Source organism: Lepisosteus platostomus, unplaced genomic scaffold (assembly GCF_059453375.1).
Source record: "Lepisosteus platostomus isolate fLepPlt1 unplaced genomic scaffold, fLepPlt1.hap1 Scaffold_100_H1, whole genome shotgun sequence".
NCBI classification, from domain to species: Eukaryota; Metazoa; Chordata; class Actinopteri; order Semionotiformes; family Lepisosteidae; genus Lepisosteus; species Lepisosteus platostomus.
This window is the reverse complement of record NW_028291481.1, coordinates 58,114-82,426: the sequence shown is the minus strand read 5'-3', so window position 1 is coordinate 82,426 and position 24,313 is coordinate 58,114. Positions and strand designations below refer to the sequence as shown.

The 24,313-nt window shown below is 41.2% G+C and overlaps 1 protein-coding gene across 1 annotated transcript; it reads left to right on the top strand.

Annotated features, from left to right (window-relative positions):
* The first annotated feature begins 6,242 nt into the window (after positions 1-6,242).
* LOC148637999 (E3 ubiquitin-protein ligase TRIM39-like) lies at positions 6,243-19,721 on the top strand. Its single transcript, XM_088623405.1, has 8 exons — positions 6,243-6,906; positions 9,215-9,310; positions 9,456-9,689; positions 9,816-9,975; positions 10,486-10,545; positions 11,430-11,462; positions 11,693-11,719; positions 15,386-19,721. Exons 1-8 carry the CDS (start codon positions 6,316-6,318, stop codon positions 15,931-15,933), a joined length of 1,749 nt encoding a protein of 582 aa, XP_088479531.1. The 5' UTR covers positions 6,243-6,315; the 3' UTR covers positions 15,934-19,721.
* Positions 19,722-24,313: the final 4,592 nt, after the last annotated feature.

The following is a 24,313-nucleotide window of genomic DNA, read 5'->3' as shown; positions in this document are numbered from 1 at the left end:
GTTATGTCACACTTAGTTAATGATTTTAAATACATCTAAATAAGAAAGTCAGGTGTGAATATAAACTATTAGTAATCAATAATGTTAAAATTAGCACTAATAAATTGTCGCACTTTTCCTGCATCTTGTAAAAATATTAATTTCCAAACCATTGTTCAAAGGTATGTTAAATCAGACTATGAGACAATATGTAAAATGTGAAATTAATGTGAAATTAACAAAAAATTAGGGTATGATATAATTTAAAATATTTTCTAACAATCAACAATTAATAATAGTCTTACCTGTTTAGAAAAATTAAATGTATTATCTAAGGAATAGGATGGCACAGTGGTTTGCATGCTTTCTGTATGTTTTTTCATAAATACAACAGGAGCATCAGATGTCTCCGTGGCTCCATGGAAATCATTGAACTAGAAAGATATCCATCCATTTCTAATGGTGATGCAGTGGTTAGCATTGCTGAGGCCCTAGGTTCAATTCCTGAGGTATTGTATGTCTGGAGTTTGCATGTTCTCTCTGGGTTCATGTGGGTTTTCTCCAGGTAATCTAATTTCCTCTTGCAGTCCAAAGCATACTGTTAGGTTCATTGGCTTATGTGAATACTGACACTTGTGTGAGTGTGTGTTTGTGTATGTTTGTATGCCCTGTGATGGACTGACACTATGTCAAGGGCGTATTCTGCCTTGCATCTGCTTCTTGCTGGGATAGACTCCAGCTACTCTGTAAAAAGATTAGAAAATGCATGGAATTAAAGGCACTGTGTACCTACTGCATACACAGTGTTAGAAACCCACTTTGAGATGCATGTGAGCTGAGGATAAATTATTTTATAGTGCTGGTTTAAGGAAACAGCCTTTCCACCTCTCTGGGACATCAGTATCCATAACTAGTCTGTATTTAAACAAATATCTTCAGATGCTGGCTCCGTGGATCAGCATCTGCTATGTTTGCCCATTCCTTCAATTTATGTGCATCCAACACACAGTTCAATGGTAGCAACTACACAAAATCTAAAATATTATCCTCATTTCAGTATCTACTTAAACATTCAACAGTAGATATTCAGTGAGTCTGTTCACTTCATCTTCCTCTGCAGCACACAACATCTCATATCTATTTGTCAAAAGTCTCTTAGAAGTGTTCGTGTCGTCTGTGTATTCCTCAACTTTCCCAAAATGATCTTTTTCCTACCTACATCTCTAGACTTAACATGCTCCATTAAAACTTACTTTTAGCCTGTGCCTTTTCTTCTACTACATGTTCTGATGGTGCCAGACAATCTTTGTCTAATTGTACTACCATTTCTTGTGGCCTGCAGATAACACTTTTTTAAGTCAGTCAGTTATTCTAGCTTTTTAGAAAAACTTTGAAAAACTGAAAACCCCATTGTAATTTTCATCCCTATCCCAGCTTCTCTTCTTTCCTCATTTCACCTTTACACTTACTACAGGATGTTTCAGGTCCACATTTCAGCTTCTATGTGTTTTTCTCACTGTTCAAGTTTCTCTTACTTTCTTAACTTTCTTCTACCACTAGTAGAACTTTTGTCCATACATCCTCCCTTGCTTCTTTTTCAATCTTTCTAGCCTCCTCTTTCAGTGTCTGTGATCTGGCATCTCCTATTCTCACCATACCTTGAAGATCTGTATACAGTACCTGATATTCATTTCTAATTACCGGTATGCCATTATTTTGCATACGTTGTTTTTTTGTTGTTGTTGTTGTTATTGTAAAAACACGCTGTTACTAACACTGATTTAGTTTCTTTTAAAGGGTACTGGTGAAATAAGAAAAGCTTTTTTCTAGAATTAATGACTGCACACCCTGTTCACTGGGGTAATTAAATCCACACTGAGAAATCTCCAATATTTTCAGAATTTGACAGCCAGAATCCTGATGGGGTTGCATTACAGCTGCCTTCAAGTCGTGGCACTGGCTTCCTATCAGTTTTCGAGTCAACTTCAAAATCCTCATCCACATTCAGTCCCTATCTGGTTTATTATCTGTCTGCTCCCCACCTTGCAACCTCTGTCTGTCTGACTCTGGTCTTCTAGCTGTCCTCAAGAGCATCTACTTTCTATGGGTGACAGGACCTTCTCTAGCTGCACCCGAGAGCTCTGGATTCGTATCCCAAGTGATATCAGAGGCACCTACTCTGAGTGCATTTAAATCTAACTTCAAAACCTTTATTTTCAGGTTATTTAGTGTCTGTATCTATTTCATTTTCTAAATTTGGTAGCACTTCGAACTGCTTGTCTTTCTTATATGTATTTACTTTGTAATCTGTGGTCCTTATAACTGTTTTTACACCTACTCTATTGCTTTGAGATGCTTGGATATGTGCTATATAAAATAAAGTGTTTTATTATTTTTATAGAGAGACATGATCAGATTTTCCCTGGATCAGAAAAAAAAATCTAAAGTATACTAGTTTGTCACTCTTCTCATCCCCTCTTTGCTAAATGGCTTTGCATACTAAAATGAACAATGTAACTGTACCTACAGTATGTTCTGTGCTTTCCCTATCCTGTTAGATATATAATTACCCGGATTCTTTTCCTTCTTGAAATAAATATTTATAAATACCTGTTTTCACTAACATCTTGCACCAACTCTGCAACCTGACAGCTGCTGAGTCCTAAGTTCATCCTGCTACTGACACTGAATTAAAAATCTTTATATTTCTATATATACAGTATATTATATTTTGAAAAACGCATGCAGAGGCAGGTACATGATAAAGCTAGTTTGCCAACACAAATTAAAATGAGCGAGATTCTGTCACAATATTGTTTGCGGACCCTTGTAAATTGACCTTTTATCAAGGCCCTAAAGCCAGTGTTTGAGATACTGTACAGAAGGTGTTTCTAAGCTCCTCTCAGACATTTTGGTCAGTGCAATTACCTGAGAAAAACAGACTACATGCACAGGTAATGAACTATTTAAAAAATATTAACAGAGGTAGTTAATTATGGTAGGAAAAAATGTCAACGTATGGTGGACTGCTTTTTTAAATCATGTATGTGATGCTGTATTTATTTGGTTTATTTATTGGTGAACAGAAAAACAGCCAGCAAAACTCAGAGCAACATCCTGCACAGCTTCTCTCCTGGAAGTGTCCTGTGAGCCACTGAGCTCTCCTCCTTCTCCTTTCCTAAACACACAGGGGATACAGCACCTCAACACCATCAAAGACAGACCATTAACATGACCAGTGGGAGGTCCTGTGCAGTAAATACAGTTGTCAGCTGATAGATAACTGTAAGGGACATTGTAAAAGTGATTCACTGGTGGCTAAGGGGAATACTCTAGCCGAAGAAAGGCAGCCTTAAGGCCTGGAGAACAGGACAGAGAAGGTGAGGCCTACGTCAGGATGGTGCATGCTGGCAAATGGCTGCAAGAATTACAGGAGGCTGCTCGGGCCTGTGAGACGATGGGCTCTGTCAGGACACAGGGCAGCCCATGAGGCTGCTGGGCAGCCCAGACTTAACCAAAGGAACTTTGAGTTGAATTACTGATTGTCTGTGGCAGTAAGTACAGCTCTTGACTGAGACCGGGTGCTGGAGGCCTGGGGACACAACCAGAAGGAGGACATGATCTGCTCTGTAGCGAGTGGGTTTGGGTCAAGAGGTTTCCTTCAAGCACCATGCAGCCCCGTTGGGAAGGACTGTTCCAGGTGCTGCTGACCACTGGATCAGCCGTCAGGCTGGAGGGGAAAGACCGCTGGATCCACGTCACTCACTGTCAGCGAGCTTCTCCAAGAGAAGCAGATTTGACCAGCTACAACTTTTGTATTCTGCCATTTTGCTGTTTGATGTAAGAGAAGCGGGTCCAACAGGGGACCCAGAAAAACATAGGGATCAGGGAGAAAAGCTATTTCTGTCAGTAAGGAATAATCAGAGCTTGTGCTGGGTATGTATTGCCATACCACGTTACACGTTACAAGGAGGGCTGCCCTTGGGGGTCATTCCTTTTAATATGAACGACCATCTAGGTAGACTAGATTGGACACATAGAACTACTCTGAACATATATGCCAATGTAAAGGGAGGTAACTTAACGCAGCCTGATGGAGAAACAGCTAAAGTGCAGGAATGGAATCCCACAAATTTTGAGGGCTGGTACGCACCTCGTTATAATCACAGCAAACGTCCACCTGCCTTGCGCCTTGCCTGAACATACAGGGGCTGGTTATGTTTTAACAGGACACATACTGTAACTGCTGTTCACTGCTACAGGCACACAGTTCTCTTCCTTCTTTCACTTTACCTGCACAGACCTGTTCTTTCAGCACAAACTCACCCAGCCTGCATAGCAACATTCCCACTGAGCTGAGTCTGTGTCTGAGCAGTGAACAAGAGCAGGAGAGCAGGTGGGAAAAGAGTTTGAAACTTGTTTTCTTTTACTGTCTCTTTAATTGTTTTTTATTCATTTTGGTCAGAGAGTTGTTGATCATTTCAGTTATATGAAAGTTGTGTTTAATCTTCAGTTGCCTGAAGTTAATCTGTGCCATTGATGCCCTTTATGTTACTATGGACCTCATGTGACTCTTCTGACAGCTCCTGACCCTGTGCTAACAAGATCTGCAAACACAGCTCAGTACAATCAATACAGCAGCCCCTCAAACTTTCTGTTCACCCGCCATCACACTGACAGGACAGTGGACAGGGACACTCAGAGCTGTGGTCTGAGCTCTTTTCAAGAGACAGTACAGTGAGCAGGACAGGGACACTCAGAGCTGTGGTCTGAGCTCTTTTCCAGAGACAGTACAGTGAGCAGGTCAGGGACACTCAGAGCTGTGGTCTGAGCTCTTTTCCAGAGACAGTGCAGTGAGCAGGACAGGGACACTCAGAGCTTTAGTCTGAGCTCTTTTCCATATCTTAGTTTTTAAAATTAATCAAGCAACGTAAATAATTTCTTTTAACTTCACGTCTATTAATTATCCTAAAGCAGAGTTTCCATAAAAGTTAGTTTTATTTTGAAACACTCGTTAAACAAAGCAGGAGCTTATTGTTCTTAATGACATCACATGTGAAAAGATTATAAAAAAAGAAACTCACTATGAGATGGCAGCAGTTACTCACTGAGGATAAATTTTAAAGAGATGGCTTAAGGCAACAGCCTTTCCACCTCTCTGGGACATCAGTATCCACAGCTAGTTTGTTGTTTAAACAATCTACCTCTGAATATGAACATCTTGAGATGCTGGCTCCATGGATCAGGATCAGATACTGTATGTTTGCTTACTGCTTCTGGTTCTGTGCATCCAACACAGTTCAATGCTAACAACTACACAACATCTAAAATACTTTTACATTCTATACGTTTCCATTAAAATACAATTCAAATATGTTTATCTCATTTCAGCAAACACCGAACAGTGTTCATAATGTTCTTTTATAACACAGCTTTCTGTGATTTTTTGTATACCTAAGCTTTAACAGGTGGTCCTGCATTCCTCCTCTGCACTATGTCTGGTCATGATTTGCTTTTTTCTGTTTGCTCATTTCAAAGAAACACCTGCTGCATTTCTAAAACTCCTGAGCTCTTTAATTGTGTAGAGATGAGCTTGTGATTCTCTGCAGCGCTCTGCAGGTCTGTGCGGCTCACACAGGGGGTCACTGCGCAGGTGAAGCACGAAGCCCTGGACGTACCCTGCTGGCCCACACGCTGCAGGGCAGAGCCAGGCAGCAGGCTGGGCTCACTGGCCTGGAGAGAGAGACACAACAGGCTGGACTGTTCGCAGTAAGAGCTCACACCCGGACAGTGAAATCGTCTGCACCATGTGGAGCTGTGACACCCCTCTGCCAAAACACAGCTGGAGGAGATCCTGGAGCCAAATAACTCCCAATGATTAAATAGCTGGATGGGCCAGCTGGCCTCCTCTTGTCTGTCACCATCATGCTCTGATCTTCTCATGGTGTGTGAGTGAGTTAGTATTTTATTGTTTTGATTATTGGGAACACAAACCACTGGATTGACTTCACACGAGCAGTTACTAACATCCAGGTTTATTAAAAAAACTTCCCTCTGTCAGGCTGACACAAAATGACACAGTGATTCACATCCCCCACAGCAACACACCTTCTTTGAAACAACAACCACCAAAGAAATCACAGCTGTTTCTAAACCACTGCCTCTAAAATCCTTAATCACACCCCTAACAATCACACCCCCTAACACTCACACCCCTGCAGCTCTGTGCAGATCCAGGAAGTGAAACTCAGAGATCAGTTTCATTTCACTTGAAACAGCCTCACTGCAGCTCCGTCTCTACTGCTCCTCTCTGTGCAGTTTTTACTTGTCAGAAAAATGGCAGAAGGTACTTTTCCATTTTCCCAGGACCAGTTCAGCTGCTCAGTGTGTCTGGATTTGCTGAAGGATCCAGTGGCTCTGCTCTGTGGACACAGTTACTGTATGGGCTGTATTAATAACTGCTGGGATCAGGAAGATCAGACTGGGAACTACAGCTGCCCCCAGTGCAGACAGACCTTCACTCCAAGGCCTGATCTTCACAGAAACACCATCCTGGCTGAAGTGGTGGAGAAACTGAAGGAGACAGGGCTCAGTGCACCTCCTCCTGCTCACAGTCCTGCTGGCCCTGGAGATGTGCTGTGTGATGTCTGCACTGGGAAACAGAGGGGAGCTGTGAAGTCCTGTCTGGTGTGTTTGGCCTCTTACTGTCAGACTCACCTCCAGCCTCACTATGAAGCTGCTCCATTGAAGAAACACAAGCTGGTTGATGCCACAGGACAACTGCAGGAGAAGATCTGCTCCACTCATGAAAAACTGCTGGAGTTCTATTGCCGTACTGACCAGAAGTGTGTTTCTTATCTTTGTGTAATGGATGAACACAGAGGCCATGATACTGTCTCAGCTGCAGCAGGAAGGACAGAGAAACAGGTGAGGAATTTCAGTCTGTATTGAGTGTCTAGCACAAGATGTAAAATGGATATTTAGGATATTTGGGGCTCTAACTGATCTCCTGACTGTATTTACTGTATCCATAATGCTGTATCTCTCCACTGCTGAGTCCTGCTCATGTACTCAGCTGTGATCCACACTGTTGTGTCTCTGAAGTGTCTCCTGTTCTTCTGTCTGTTGTTCATTATCTCCTCCTCCTCAACTTCACTGTTTCCCTCTTTACTGTCCTCATGTAGCACCAATGAACCTGTACAACTGCACAGCACACTCAACACCTCTGTAACAGACTGCACCCTCATTAATGAAGTCATGCTTTATTTTCACCTCAATAGTATTATTATTAATAATAAACTTTATTTTATATAGCATCTTTAAAAGTGGCAAAGCAATTTACAGCACAACAAATGCACAGAGAAAGGAGGTATGGTATCTTTAAAATGGCTTCTCAAAACACTTTACAGAACACCGAAGGCAGAAGGTAGAAAGGGGTTTGATAAAACAGCAGAAAAGCAAAGGGGCAGAAACAGACCCAGTTAAATTAAAGCTCTTAATGAATAGAAGATTGTGAGTCTGGATTTGAAAGAGCTCAGGGAATGTGACTCTATGATATCCATAGGGATAGAATTCCAGAGCTCTGGGCTGCAGCAGAGCAGCCCTGTCACCCAGAGTGCTGGCTTGGGGGACAGACAGGAGACCAAAATTAGAAGAGTGAAGGTTGTGAGATGGGGAGTAGGATGATAGTAACTCTGACAGGTACAGAGGTGTCAAACCATGCAGAGGCTTTTAGGGGAGCATGAGGACTTTGAAATCAACATGAAACCTGATAGGAAGTCAGTGCAGGGACTCCAGGACAGGAGTAATGTGATCACTTGCATTAGACCTGGTCAGAATTCTGGCTGCCAAATTCTGGAGGCTGTAGGATGCAGCCTGGTGCTATTTCTGAGGTAGAAGAATGATGTTTAGGCAATCTGTTGCACATGTCAAGCCTGGATTAGATATCACCCCCAAATTCTTCAATTTTGACTGTGACTCCTTAACAGGTACAATTTCAGAGCTAAAATCAGAGAGAGACAAAGTGAAAGTGATCAGTGAGGTAAGACTGGAACCATTGAAGAGCAGTGTCAGAAACTCCAAACACAGTCTCAAGACAAGAAAGTGTGATGTTATGGCTGACAGTGTCGAAAGCAGAACTGAGTTCAGTAAGAATGAGGACAGAAAGAGAACAAGAATCAGGAGCCATTAGAAGATCTTTAGTGACTATGACAAGGGCACTTTCTGTGCTTTGAAGTCAGGGCACTTTCTGTGCTGTGAAGTTGTCTGAAACCAGATTGGAGTTAAAAGAGGATTATTATCTGAAATCTAACAGCACATTCTAAACATTTTGCTTGAAAAGGTAATTAAAGAGTATGAAAGTTGGATAGAGGGTGAAAGTTGTTCAGGTTGTCCAGAGCCATGATTCTTTTTCTCACACAGGGTTTCTCACAAGCAGCAGTTGTGAAGGCCACTGGTACGATATCAGTGCTCAAGGATTCATTTATCATATTGAGGACTATGGGGCAGAAAGCAGAGAAACAGGATTGAAATAAAGTGCTGGGAAGGGGATCTAATAGGCAGGTGGTTTATCTCAGACACAAAAACCAGTTGTAAACTGTGGTGTAATACCTTCACATGCGCTATTAAATACAAGACTCACGCTGGGCTCAGCTGGAGTCAGATCTGACACAGAACATGTTCCCTTTTCTCCTCTGAAATGATCTGAATTTTCCCAGAAGCAGACAGGATGTGAGATGTGGTCAAACACATGGTCTTACTGGTCCAGAACCTCTTCCAGCAGTCAAGCACGTCAGCCACAGGGTCTCCACTGACTGCAGGGGAAACTAGTAGCAACCGGGCTCATCAGTAGTGCTTAAATCCTCTGTTTGGAGATGCCAAGACCGGTCATATTGAGATGAATGAAATCTGAAATCTCTAGATTATGTTTTATATATAATTAGAATCACAATTATCTCATTTTTACATTTCACTTTACATACAGATGTGCAGACCCAGGTGTGAGGTGTAAAACTTGAGCAGGAGGTGGAGACTCATGCTCTGCTGCGCTGCACACGCTGCCGGTGTAGATTAGACAAGAAACAGGAGCGTGTCAGATAGGACCAGGAAACACATCTCATGTGGATAAGACATCAGGGATACAGAGTGTGAATTTTCCAGGGTGACTCTAAGGAGTGTCTCTGTGATGTGATTCTCTTACAGCAGAAATGTCCTGAGTGTCTCTGTTTCTCCACAGAAGCAGCTGGGGGCGACACAGACACAAACCCAGCAGAGACTCCAGGAGAGAAAGAAGGAGCTGCAGAAGCTGAGACAGGCTGTGAAGTCACTCAGAGTGGGTATTGACCAGAGGAGTGGACACACTGACACACATTGCCCCAGCTGGACATTGGACATTACCCTTTGGAAACATAGTATACAACATAATGTAGTTTGAGAGTTTTCCTGTGTAATAATCCAGTGTGTGTCTCCTCCCTCAGAGCTCTGCACACACAGCAGTACAGGACACTGACAGGATCTTTACTGAACTGATCCACTCCATTGAGAGAACAAGATCTGAGGTCACAGAGCTGATCAGAGCTCAAAAGAGGGCTGCAGTGAGTCAGGCTGAAGGACTTCTAGAGCGACTGGAGAAGGAGATCACTGAGCTGAAGAGGAGAGATGCTGAGCTGAACCAGCTCTCACACACAGAGGATCACATCCATTTCCTCCAGGTAACATCACTGCTCTGTGATTCTGCAGTACAGAAGGGTGTCTCTCACACAGAGCTGCTTCTGGCTTCTCCCCAGGAATGTATGTTGTGTTTGACTGGAAACTCCTCTTTCTCTCCCCTGCTGCAGAATTTCCAATCTGTCTGTGTCCCTCCTGGAGCTGGAGACTCACCCAGCATCCCTGTCAGTCCACACTTCTCTCCTGAGGCAGTGAGGAGTGCTGTCTCTGGACTGAAAGAGCGACTGGAGGATCTTTGCAATAAGGAATCAATAAAGATTTCCATGACAGGTTGGTGGAGAAACACACGTATGTCTTTCTGAATAGCTTATAAATTTCCTTTTTTTCTCTTATATTGTTTATAGATTTTTTGTGCAGTGACTGCATTTATCAGAGCAGCTTATCAGTCAGTTTCTAGGTGAAACATCTTAAAAGCTCTAGTCTCACAAATCTTTATGACAGTAACAGTATTGTTATATTGTGCTATATAACTATATATTAGTGCCATATATTATATAGCTTAACAAGAACATTTTAATAGGAGCTACAGGCTTAGTATAGTAGACCAGTCTGTTACAATAGTAGCCACAGTTTCAGTACAGTAGATTCAGTCCTGTTACAATAGGATCTACAGCCCCAGTACAGTAGAACAGTCTGTTACAATAGGAGCCACAGTTTCAGTACAGTAGATCAGTCCTGCTACAATAGGAACTACAGTCCCAGTACAGTAGAACAGCTCTGTTATTCCTGTTACTCTGTTACTGTAGCCCTGATGAGACATTTCTCTGTGTGTCTCCCCAGTGACTGATGTCTACAGTCTGCTGACTCCAGAGCCCGGGTCCAGAGCAGAGCTTTTACACTGTGAGTCTGTTTTCACAACAGCTCCCCCCTGAAATATACCTGGAGCTCAAACACACAGCAGGAACAGTGATACATAAACTGATACACACTCTGACACACACTCTGATTCACACTCTGATACTTGCTGATACACGTCTGAATTCAGAAAGTCAAGCTTGCAGACAGTCACTGTGTGTGGATCAGAGACACACTGTATAAGAAACATTCAGATGCACACAGACAGAAAATCCAGTGGGCGTCATTTTTGTAAGAAAATGCACTTTATTACACCAATGTGTCCTGCACTCAGTCAGTGTTACTGGTCACTGTGGGTACAGGTCACTCAGTCAGTGATACTGGTCACTGTGGGTACAGGTTACTTAGTCAGTGATACTGGTCACTGTGGGTACAGGTCACTCAGTCAGTGATACTGGTCACTGTGGGTACAGGTCACTTAGTCAGTGATACTGGTCACTGTGGGTACAGGTCACTCAGTCAGTGATACTGGACACTGTGGGTACAGGTCACTCAGTCAGTGATACTGGACACTATGGGTACAGGACAATGATGGCTGAGCAATGATCAGTTCTCAGTATCACCGCTGGTTCTTTATGAAATTACTGCTCGCTGTTGTGGACAGACTGTGTTTCTTTCTTATCTCTCTCAGTGGCTCAGGCACCAGACTCCAGGGTGTCCTGTGATGTGTCTGTGTGTCTTATTGCCTTGTGCTGCTCAGTCTTACTGCCACTGCTGCTCACACTCACTGACACTCTGATTCACACTGCAGTGGAGACTGGGGATCCTGAAATGTACTGACTGCAGACTGTAGTATAAACTCTGCTATAATAACAGGTAAGAAGCAAGAATGGTCTTTAATACAATAAAGATCTACTTCTCCTCTGCAGATCCTGTGAAGCGAGTTCCTCTACCTAAATCACGTATGTACACTGTGTGAAACTCTGCTGACTGACAGCAGTGACTGTACTGACATCTTATTACCAGTGTGTGACTCTGATTAACAGTGTCTGTGTCTCTGTGCTCCAGTGTGTATTTGTGATTAACAGTGTCCGTTTCTCTGTGTTCAAGTGTGTCTGTGATTAACAGTGTCTGTGTCTCTGTGTTCCAGTGTGTGACTGTGATTAACAGTGTCTGTATCTCTGTGTTTCAGAATGGCAGTGGCTGTGCAGTGCTGCAGGTAGGTCTGTCTCTTCTTGATGACAGAGATGCTGTTTTAAGCCCTAGTGTCTGGGGTTATTGAGGTCTTGAGACCAGAAGGTCTTTTTAATGTGAGATGGTTGTTCATGGTCTGTAAACAGAAGGAGATGTATTTCACTCTCATGTTTCTGTAACATCCTACATGTGGGCTGTGAAGATCAATCAAAGTTTCTTGGTGGAATTTCTATCTCCATGCAGCGTTTCAGTCTAAAGGCTAGAGTCTGTCCTGGTGTAACAGGAGCCAGAGTGTGAAGTGTAGCTCAGGACCCTGGCAGACGGTATAATCCAGAAGTAAGTGGAGAAGGACATCGGGGAGGAGACGAAGAGGATCAGGGCAGGTTCACAGACAGGGGGGTGTGACAATGGCAAGCAGTTTTAGGGAAGTCCAAAAGGGGGAATCTGGGGCCCAGTCCAAAGTCCAAAACTGGGGGATCCATCCAGGGCGAAACAAACACAGTTAAAATCCGTAACGGGATCCAGAACAGGGACAGGGAACCAGGAAGATAAAAACAGGATACCGAGGCCAGGCGCTCCGATGGTCAGGATGTCATAATGAAGCCTATGCCGTCAGGTCTCTCCTGGACCTGCTGGTAAGCGGGCTTCCGGGGGTCCATCTCCCATTGCTGAGCCTGGAGTAGCGAGAACACCAGGCTTAAATAATGAGACAACACAGGGGGCAGGTGCACATAATCAACTAAAATATGAAAGGGTCGGAGCTCCCTTAAGAGGAGGGATCCAGATCGTGACACCTGGAGGGACTGACAGTGTAGAAAACGCATTTTCTCTGAAGGCCACCTTCAAAGGACACCTCAGCAAAATCATGTGTCCTTTTATATTAGGAGAGAGGGCATCTTCTTAATTTGTTTTGAGAGTGAAGGACTTGTGTCTCAGGTGGAAGGTGACTGGAAGGTGACTGGTACTGATTTACGTGAAGATGGGAAACTTGGTGTAAAGGGTTAATCTGAGTTCAGTACACCAGGTTGTCTCTGTTGTTGATTATTGTATCTGAGAGACATGGAGTAGCTGAGAGGAATTCTCCTGTTCTGGACTGTTCATGCTTCTATTAAAGAGTAACAGCAGGAAATCTGGGAGCCAGGAGAGGATCACTCTGATGTGCACATTTTAACATGATGTGTTTACTGAGAGCTGTAATTTGAGGTTCATGGTTTGGTGTCACTACACCTGTCTGGTTACAGACAGGTCTGGGGCAGATGCCTGTAGCCTCTCAGTCAGGGGGTATTTATCTGGGAATGAGGGGCTCTTCCCAGGACAGGGGCCATATCTGTGTGTCCTGACAGAGCTCTCAGGTCCAGTCAGTAAGAGTCTCTGTGGCCTGTTTCTCTTCCAGAGTCTGAGGCTCTTGACCATCAGGTGTCTTATTAGTCCTGGTAAGAGAGGGGTGCTAGGGGTGTTTATCTGTCAGTAAGGAATCTGTTTCCTGGGCTGGAGAATACATCTGAGAGCTGTGAGCTCTGCTGAGACAGGCTGCAGTGATGTGGGTTCAGTAAGAGACTCAGTGTAGTGTTTGACTCAGAATAGATCAGTGATTTCAACATCAGTTCATCGTAATCACTACTGTCAGCAATGATTGTAGTTTTTACCTCAGATTTGAGATGGTCTTCACAGGGCAGGAGGAGGAAATTTAGCTTCTGTGTTTCAGTGTCTTCTTAGTGTGACACGGTGACTGTGTGTCTAAGAATAAAAGTTAAGGAAATTTTGTTTGAATTGAGGAACTATTTGTAGGTCAAGAGTAATAAATTCTTGGTTAGTAGTTCAAGCAGGTAGCTGTGTCAGCATGCGTAGGCTGCAAAGTTACAAGTAAAGGTTTATTCCTGCTGAAAAGAGAAGAAACAGAACCTTTCAGCTGTGGAGACTTATTCTGGTGTCCTTCAGTTGTTTTTGGTTTCCTACTAAAATAAGAATGTCTTATGTTATTGTTGGTCACTTGCAAAATCTTCAAACGCTTTTAAACTACAGTATGCAGACATCAAATACACTTGAATTGGGAATTACACAGTAAAATGCAGGGGAGGTGTAATTTGAAGGGAGAAGAAACAGTATTTCTGTGTATTTTATGCTGATGAATGTGAAGAGATAGAGGAATGACAGACAAAAAAAAAAATAATTCAGGACAGCACACAGCCCGTTATACAGTTTGTCCATTGTTGGCTTGCTGTTTACTGGGACCAACAGTAACAGTGACAGGAAGCCAACAGGAGGTATAAGTCATCGTAAATGTATTCTGTTCAGTGTTTAAAGAGTGAGCAAACACCCTGTACAGGACATGTTTCTGCAGTTTCACATCAAGAAGAACAGACGTTTGGAAAGCTGTGTCAATTCAACTTGTAACAGAAATGGTAAAAACGACACACATTTAACCCGGGAACACTCACTGACACAGTGCTGTACTTCATGTGTACAAAAGACAGAACACATGCTCCTTTAGATTATTGTTTTCCAGAAAGAGGAGTGTGATGATATTCTTCTGTGTCCTGTTCTACACAGAACAAATGTGAAATATCAGTGGAAGATGTTGTCGTGTCGGCTTCAGAGCTGCAGTGCCCAGAAGAGTGCGTCCTCTCTCATCACTGAACTAAAGGCGCTCTGAGTCCAGAAATGAATTCAGGTGTTTTTATAAATTCATGTAGGTGGCTGTGTCAGCCTCTCTAGGCTCCAGGAGTAAAAAAAATAAGAGCTGATTAGAATATCTTTGATCTTCACTAGATTGACAGGCAGACAAGCAAAGGGACGTATTACTCAATATTAAGTATTAAAAGTTCATACTGAAGTATTAAGTATGAGGAGAGTATTAAGTCAGTGTTCATTAGTCATGTGAATAAAGCTTCTTGAATTGAATTGATTAAAACCCCCATTCAGTCTGAACATGTATAAGCCCCGCCCCCGTCTCTCAGTGGACAGAGCTCACTGATTGACAGCTGGTGTCTCCTATCAGAGAGGCTGACAGCTGAGCGCGAGCAGTCTGAAGTCAGTATGAGCGCCTCTGTTTCTCTCGTCTTTCTCTCCGGGTTTCTGGATGTGTTATTTCTGGTTTAAATTGAATACTTTGGATATTTCTTGGCATTTTCAAAGTAAGTTTGAAGTCCTTTATTTCAGCAAACTATTGCTTTTGACTTTAGATTTTTCTGACCATTATACAGTCTTTGAATTCAGCACTTTTATTCTGTGTCATCAGGAAAATGGTTTTAGAGAAGAACGAGCTGCTGAATTGGGATTTGAAATAAACCATTTTAAAAGACAGGTCGTCCAGTTTCTTACAATATACAGGTCATTGTGGTGGGTTTTGAAGTTTTTGAAAGCGAGTGGTCGGGCTGTAGTTTCTCTTGCAGTCCAGTCAGTCCTGTGTTTATTAATAATGTTGTTTAAAAAAAATAAAGTTTAATCGCTATGAAAACAAATGTTTAATGTTTGTATTTAGAGGATATTGGGGATCACTTCCATGTGTAATACTTAGTGAAACAATGACAGAATATGTCGTTTCTCTGGAAGGGAAAATATATAATGAGTAATTTACTTGTTTTTCTCACGCAGTGTGTTTGGGGGACAAAGACATTTCACAGCATAATGGAGTTGAACTGGAATGTAATCGGCAGGAGCCTGTAGTGATGTTTGCTGTTTTATTCCCCAGCTGCTGTGACTCTGGACCCTGATACAGCTCACTGTGAGCTCAGCCTGTCTGGGGATGGGAAGAGAGTGAGATGGGTAGAGGAGGAACAGGATCTCTCTGACAATCCTCACAGATTCAATGATTGGGAATGTGTTGTGAGCAGGGAGGCCTTCACCTCAGGGAGACACTACTGGGAGGTGGAATTGAATCACAGCTGGAGAATAGGAGTGACCAGAGAGTCTGCAGAGAGGAAAGGAGAGTTCAGCTTCTCTCCCCAGCAGGGTTACTGGTGTCTGGACTACTACCCTGATTTCTCTGCTCTCACTGATCCTGAGACCCCTCTCCCCCTTAGTCTGCGGCCCAGGAAGCTGGGGGTGTGTGTGGATATTGAGCAGAGAAATGTCTCCTTTTACACAGTGGAGTCCAGAGCTCATCTCTACACTTTCACTGACATGGTCTTCACTCAGGGGGAGAAGATCTATCCTGTCTTCTGTACTGGGGATTCAGATAAAGACCTTGAGCTGCTGCCTGCTGTCAGTATGGAGATTAAACCCGTCCCTGACTCATGAACACAGGCTGACTCTCTCCCAGCTCTCTGTCCCACTGCTCATACTGTGAGACGCGTTTAATGGCGGGTAGTGAGATGATGTCATAAATATAATAGTAATTTTAGAAATGACGATGTTGTGTTGTGTTTAAACGTGTTAAATTACAGTAAAAGTTTTAAATAGGGAAAATAACATGTACGAGAGAGGGAGATATAACTCGAAACATGGTTTCATTATGACCAAAATCGGTCTTGAGATATTTTTAACTTGATTTACAGTATTTGAGAAGTATGTCTTAACACCGATACTACAGTATGTAAATACTGCTCACGTATATGTTTCTAGGTTTATATTATGCATTTCATATGGTCAAATTACTTTTGAGCAACAAATAAGACACACGAAACGGTATGCACAGGGCGTTTTAGTTTTGTTTTGTGCTGGGACTCTGCTTTTAACAATGTCGCCGTGGATTGATTAGAGATATCAAGTACATACAGGTCATTTTTTAAATGTAGTAGTTCGTCTTGTAAAAATGTTACGAGTACATCATCTATCAACAATTACACAGGTTCTGTTTCCATATTGCGGATTTTGGTTACGTAATATTATTTTCTAAATTTCACGTTGTGAATATATGATTTGGGCAAACAGAGCCGCAAAGAAGTAAATTATGGGTTGTTGTTTTTTTTGCAGTTTTATCTAGAACAAGCAATGCTTAAACCTTTGTCTGATTCTTGTGAAACTATCCACACGACAGTTACAGTACCTAGGAGTTGACTTCAGTGATGTCACTGATGGGATGTTTCTAAAAATCCATCCTCTGTAAAACGTCTTCTCTAGTTGTCCTGCATATGTATTCGCTAATGAAGCTGTGTGTTCTGAGCCTGGATCTCTACATTTCTGTATGAACCAGCTTAGAGGGCTAAAGACAGCTTGTGTTTAAATTGAGTGTAAGGTAATTTATGCTTCTAAAGTCATGGTCAGCATTTATTATTGTACTGTGCTGTAAACTTGTTCTGTGCCTAGTCACATTATTTTATAGCATTTTTATAGTGTTATCAAATCTGGTGGCACTGTGTGTTAGTTTCCTGACTCCCATGTCACATGGTCTGTGATTGAATGCCATGGAACTATGACTTTATTTTTTAACAAACATTTCTTTGAAAAAATGAAACGTTTCCCTTGGTCAGAGATTAAATAAAACCTCACTCGCACCAAACAAATTTATATTTCTAAATATCACAACATGATCGAATTTAAGTCTTTTTAATAACAATGAATAGTCACCAATGCGTTATAAAATAAACATTTATATTGATTTTAATCGCGTTTTGATTTAAATCGTAAACGCGTGTTTAAATATATGTGTTTAAAGGCGATATACTGTATAAAAGCGCTGATTCTTATGGAGTGTGTTCCGCCGGGGATTCAAAAAATTTATTTTTTTTAATCGCGTATCTAAGGAAAATTGCAGTATAACTTTGTTCATGCACAAACAGTGGCATGTTACATTATAATTTGGGTGTCTCCTCTTGCCAGAAAGCTCTAAATTGCATTTTGAGTGCGGTTTTTGACTTTTTCTAAATTGCAACCCATAAATAAAGCTGATAAAGCTTAGACTAACTGTATTCTAAACTGTATTACAACAGCACATTGGACAATGCAACGTAAATTGCAAAAATGCACTTGGATTCTGTCCAAGCCCTCCTACGAAAATTATTTAAACTGCGACACTGATCATTCATCTCTAAATAAACTTTATTTTATATAGCGTTTTAAGCAAATAGGTAATTAGATTGCTCATAAACCTAATCACTTTTTCTACATAAACACAGCGTGATTGCTCTCTGAAAATGCTTTTCCTTTATATTTAGGCTCAGATTTCAACTATAGATTGTATTATTATAAACTTTCTTGGAAAAATGTCTTTTATGTAAACCATGTTTGCTATTAATTCATTTAGGGCTAAAATACGTTCATTGTCTTCCAATTGAGTCGAGTTGACATTGGAAGCTTGCCACTCCCGGACTGTTAAACCAACGCATTAGCATGTTAAAGCGATTCCATTGAGGAGCCCAGCTACCAGTTAACACTGTACTTCCTACTTTGAAAATACCTGTGAAACCGGTTTAATTCGTCACAGCCAGCACTCCGGCAGAGAGGGGGTTGTACTCATAAAGTAGAAGCAGGCGAGATTTCCAGCGAAAGACACCTCCCCCCCTCCCTCAAAAACCCAGTAAGCAGTAATGCTTTATGTTGAAAATTGAGGTGGATTTTGTTTATGATAAAGAGGATAAACTGGGATGGGAGGAGGGTTTGGTTTTGCATAAGGGGCGGGATTAGGATAATTGGAGGAATTTGCGAGAGTATAATGGTTTGATATATTTGATTTTGTATTGTGGTCGTTATCTATGTTTTTGGTTGGTATTATGTTTATATGGTTGTTTTTATTGGTTGGTTGTTCTTGTGGTTATTAATAATACGATCTTTAGTTGAAATCTGAGCCTAAATAAAAAGAAAAAGCAAGTGATTAGGTTTATGAGCAATCTAATTACTTATTCGTTTAAAACGCTATATAAAATAGTGTTTATTATTAATTTGCTGGACAGAGTGGTGAACTTTATTATGCATAAGACAAAGATAACGATCCTGATCAGTTTAGAAATCTGTGTACGCTGTAAGGTTTTTACTTCTTAAACTTTTAAAATACACGTTTCGAATAGAAAGAAATCCTCTTCCTGGTACAGTCGCATGAAGAGAGAGGCGAAACAGCCCTACACAGCCCTGTCGCAGTACACGAATATAATCATATCGTTATTAAATTCTTTAGATATGCAATTCCATATTATATTAGCAGAAAAGCTTAAAACTACCACTTTTTCACACGCTATTTCACATTAGTTAAATTTAATTTATTTAAATATTATATATTTATATCTCTGACCAAGGGAAACTCATTTTTTCAAAGAAATGTTTGTTTGTTGATTGTTATCAAAAATGACTTAAAATCGATCATGTTGTAATATTTTGAAATATAAAAGTCAATTGATTGTCCATAATATCGCTATTCTATTTTTTCAAAGAAATGTTTGTTAAAAGAAAAGTCCAGCACCAGCTGGATTTGAACACACAACCCATGAGTTGCTAGTCAGGCACGTAGACCAGTAGGCTACAGGGGAAGTCACATGAAGAGGGAGGCGAAACAGCCCTACACAGCCCTGTCGCAGTACATGAATATAATCATATCGTTATTAAATTCTTTAGATACGCGATTCCATATTATATTCCCTATTAATCAAATTCTAAAAGTATGCTTGTTGACTCCGGTATCTCTTTAGTTAAAGACTTCGATGCTTAAAATGTTTAGGGAGAAATGTAATACTGGTGTGTATTTTTTACTTTAAAGTACCAAGACCAGCCATATACAGTACTGTATGTTTATGTTCCAAAATTAATATCGTTTATGGCCTTCACACGCGTTACAGTATGCTCCTATCCTTTTTATGCTCAGCTACTAAGATTTCCCTTCAGTGGTAAAATTCAATATCTACAATGGGCACAGTAAAGACGTTTACTGTACTGTAAATCTTTCTACGACAGACCAACGGACCACGAGTGCCCCTGTCGGTCAACCAATCACGTACCGCGGTACCCCGCGTCATCTTGCGTCATGATGTGCGACGCCGGAGCCAATTACCTCCGGTACGTGTCTGTACTGCTCACTTTGAATGGCTGCATCTGTATCTCTGGAAACCCTACTGTGTTTTGTTTTCTAATTTTTGAGAAAATAAACTTTTAAAATGAAATCCCGTGTGAGTCTCTCGTGTGCGCAGCGGTGACTGTGAAGCTGCCAGAATGGTGAGGGACCTGCTGACGTCACCACAGCCAGGAGGAATAGGGACTGTGACACAGCTGTCAGGAAGTGGCTCAGGGTGTTTATAGGTGTTGTAGTTTGTAGGCAGTGCTGCATCTCTGAGCAGCTACAGCCAGTCTAATACCTGGCTCCCTTTAAGACAGGGTTTACATCAGCATATTCTTTATTGTGTGTTTTATGTTCTTATTGGGGTTATTTTCCTGTGGGAGATGGAGATAGACTGCAGCGGTAGTTTACTGCCCTGCTTCAGTATTTCATGTACTCAGCAGGATGAGCATCATTATCTGACAGATTATTTCTGTAACTTTGGGATGTGTATATATTTCCTTTCGTGTGTTTTCCTCTCTCTACCTTGGAACAAAACACGCAACAATTCTTTACTTGGTCACCACCTTTTCTCATCCTAGTCATGCTTAATCCAAACTGCAAAACTTCAAGTTTAGGTCTCTTAGTACTGCCATTTGCACAAAAAAAAATTGATTACAAACATTTAAAAACGTACTTGCAAGATCATAATAATACACCGTTATATGAAAGCTAACTCTCTCTGGGCAGGACACTGCGAGGGGTACTGCCCACCAGAACTTCACAGGGATAAAGTCACGTAGCTGATTCACAGCTGGATACAATTCTACCTTGCTTCATGAAACTCAAAATCCAGACATTTGTCAACATATTTACTACAATGTCCATCTCAGTGATCTCAGTGTGTTAATGTCACTGTGCTACCCGTGCTCACTCAATCTTCACACTCCCAGGGTAATAAAACACGTGTTTTGCCAGACAGCGCACTTTCTTTCACTTCCATCTCTCTGCCCACCCCCACGCCCTGACGATGGTGATAAAACTCTTTCACAACTCTGCTCAACACAAACTCTGCTCAACAGAGCTGCTGGAAGAGGATGGCGGGTTTCTATTCAATTAAATAAAGCTACAGGACAGATTTTAAATCCTTAAAGCAATAATTGGTTGTCAGCTACTTTGTGAGCAGTACACGACTTTCCATGTAAGAAATAAAAACCAAAGGGATCGCTCTGAGGTTAAATTCCAAGCTGAAAAGACGAGACTTGACGTGTCTGCTCTGTAACTCTTCACTTTCCAGCTTGTCATTCATTATTTATTATTAATGTCATAAATAATATCTTCCATATCTCAATAAAATTGGAACATTCTTACAAGTGTAAGAAGACACGATACACAATGTGTCTCCTCTATAACTCTTATGTTTACAGAAAAATTCCCCCTGAGCCACACATTGTCCAACATTGCTCTTCTTGTGTCTAATAACCCTGTTACAAAAGGGAACAGAGCACATGTCCTTGTCTAAAGTTAAACTTGTTCATAGCTGAACAGCACACACGATGCCTGGTGGAGTTTAGCGTTCATTTCCTTCTTCGAATTAAACAGTGCTCCATTAAATCATGTACAGTATATCACCTTCTGCAACGCTTCTAGTTTAGCAGGATTTGTGTGATAAGCACGTTGATTAATGAGGGTGACATTACCCACTTTAGGACACAGGTTTGAGCCGGAGTGTCTGTTAATAAAACAGAGTGTGTTTTATTAAAGGTGTAACCCGTTTGTCTTCAGTTATGTTTGGTTTCAGCATGTTGATAAGCTGTTCTCCGGTTACTGGCAATTGCAGAAATTACCCTTCCTCCCTCCTTTGTTTAACCTAAAGAAACGCGTGAAGAAATCCTTCATCAGAAAACCATCACGCATTACAATTCATCCAGAACACACACTCAAGCCAGAGCCAGTTTTACCAGCAGCAGCCTCCTAGAGTAAATCTTTGGACTGCGCAATAATGTGCAGTGCAATATACAGCACGGTTTAAAGGTTTAAATTCTAAATTTTAATTGTTGGTTGATTACTGGCTGTTGACATTTGGATTAAGACAAAATACAGATTTTCTCAAACCTGAAAGAGACGTGTTCATAATAAGCTACTGCATAATAGTGGACTATTTTTGTGTGTTCGGCTATATGAGAAACACACCGAAAGTAATGCTCTGATCGCGCTTTGAGTGCAGCTCGCTACATTACAGTGCTCATTACTACTACAGGGACAAAAAAAGTTTAAAAAAACAAAACGAATGTCAAACTTTACCAAAATGTCCACCTGTGATATTTTATCTGCTTACTTACAGGTTCCATACTAATATTGTAGCGCATTCGCCTGGAGTAGCGTGATGCTACATTAAGAGACGCTGGCTTGGCAGCATCTTTCAAAATAAAAGTCCCCTAAAACCTGCCTGAGAAAAAATAATCCTGGACCAGGTAAAGTCACATTTATAGCACAACACTTTGTCCATCCTCAAAACTAGGTGGAATGTGATAAAGAGACCCACAGGTAATAGGAAATAGCTGTTCTTCATAAGTTTTTTTTAATTCTTGCAATCGTTTTTATATTGCTTCCTCCTTGCAAATGGACACAGAGCTGTGCTTTTCTAGACAGGAAAAAGTCTAATTTCTGACAAAAAAATCGTGCCTCTCCAAAAGTAGCTCAAATCTCTTCTACAGACCCACAGCTAATAGAAAATCACAATGGTTTCCTCAGATAAGTGTCTTTGCTAAAGTTGCTTGGGTTTATAAGAAAACTTGCCGTTCCCAGACTGGGACCATGCAGTGACCCCTCCCTTTACAGCTAAACAAACATTTGTGCCTCTCCAGAAATACCTCAGATCTACTCTAGAGATGTATAGCTAATAGAAAATCATCTTGGTTTGCCAGATAGGTGTCTTTGCTGAAGTTTCTGGGGTTGTTAAAGTTAGCTGTGTCACTTTCGTAAACTCCTCCTCTTAAGGACGCTCCAGCCCTTCCTTGTTTTTTACTCATCTCCTGTCACTTCGCTTAATGTTGCTATACTCCTCATACGCTACTGTGGTAGCTGAAGGATATTTATTTTGATTGAAATTCAGCTGTTGACATACACTTCCATGTCACTTAGTGTAGCTTGCATCATATTACTCTGACTTCCGCACTGGTTCACCGCTTCCGGGGCATTTATATTTTGTTTCCTGATGGGACACACCTGTTTCCTGTTGTTTTTCGGAATTAGCCCTTTCCCTACGCGGGTCAGCTGGTTTCTCCTGCTTAGGTCTAAGTCGAGTATGTCGAGCAGTTCATCCTGAAATACCTGTCCTGGATGACCCTTCCTCTGGTCAGCTTACTCACACTACCTTTTCAAATTAAAAGTGACCGCTCCATAGTGCTGCTCAGAGCATGACTAAATATTTTCAATGGGGACACTATGGAAAGCTATCTCAAAAGGACTGCACCTGACCATGAATTAAGGTGTACTTTAGTTAGGGCCAGTTAAAGACATGTTATGATGCAAACTAGTGAAAAAGCAGTCTAGTCAAAAGCACAATGTTGGCATATACAGTATATCTTCAGTGTCGTAGTTAATTCCACGGGATTCGAAGACCTGTCCGCTAATATTTATGACACCTGCATTTTCATGGGTAGTAGATACAGTAACACACTTGTCACCCAGTCTATTTCCAATCTCGAAAGTCAAGTGTCACAGCTGAGCACTAGCAGTGTCCCCACTGTTACAGGTGCTGAGGACTCAGATATTGATTTTGGATGCATAGAGAATTAAAATTATTCAATTTCTTCACTGTTTAAAAAAAATACATTAAGGCAATGGCGGATATAAACAGACAGGAGAACAAAGGGCCCAATGCCTATTTTGGTTCGAAACCTTTTTTTGTAAAAAGAAATTCTGTCATCAATCCCAATATGGACAGAAATACTAATAGGCAGATTTCAGCAATACCAAAAAATGGATGGACTACATCAACTTCTGAGGTAAAGTTCAAAATGAATGTATGGAAAGGTTAGGAACTTTTTACAAAGCACATAAAAGGGAATGTTGTGATAAGATAAGACTGAATTTGTCTAGAATAAGTAAGTCTCCTGCCCTTGTGAAAGAGGAGGAATGGAACAAGAAAAGAAAATTCCTCAACATCTCAGGCATTCATTCCAAAAAACCCCTATCAAGATAATCACACATTTTTAGTCTAAATGATAAATGCAAAATTGATGGTCATCCAAATTATCACAACAAGCTACTTATCATTAAACAGTGGTCTGGAAGCAACGATTTAGCTCTTGTCCACAAACTATTGTGATTCTGATTCCCAGAGCACATTCCACTGAGAACTGCAGTTGGAATTGGAAGGTGTTGGTAAAGTGCAATGTACTATTAAATCAACAATATGCCATGAAGGAAAGTCTATAAACAGAGGTGAACATTATTGGGTGGTACTTTTGTGCACTGGACAGAAATTTAGAATTAAAGTAAATGATGAAAACATCACAACACAGCCAACACATAGCATAAACTAAACTAATGTTGTGTTTGTTTTCTGGAAATAAAGGAGGCATCAGACAGAGACATATGTTGGTCAAACTATGTACTCACAGTTGAGAATGTCAATACTCATGAAACATAAAAAAACCTGGAGCCACTGAACAGTTACATATCAACTCCACTGCATAGTAAAGAGGCACTGAA

What these genes read in the sequence shown, in the direction of transcription:
- LOC148637999 (XM_088623405.1), top strand. Translation starts at nt 6,316, where the DNA reads ATGGCAGAAGGTACTTTTCCATTTTCCCAGGACCAGTTCAGCTGCTCA. An exon ending in AGGCTGTGAAGTCACTCAGA is followed by an intron (nt 9,311 to 9,455) that starts GTGGGTATTGAC and finishes CTCCTCCCTCAG; the next exon opens with AGCTCTGCACACACAGCAGT. An exon ending in CAGAGCAGAGCTTTTACACT is followed by an intron (nt 10,546 to 11,429) that starts GTGAGTCTGTTT and finishes TCTCCTCTGCAG; the next exon opens with ATCCTGTGAAGCGAGTTCCT.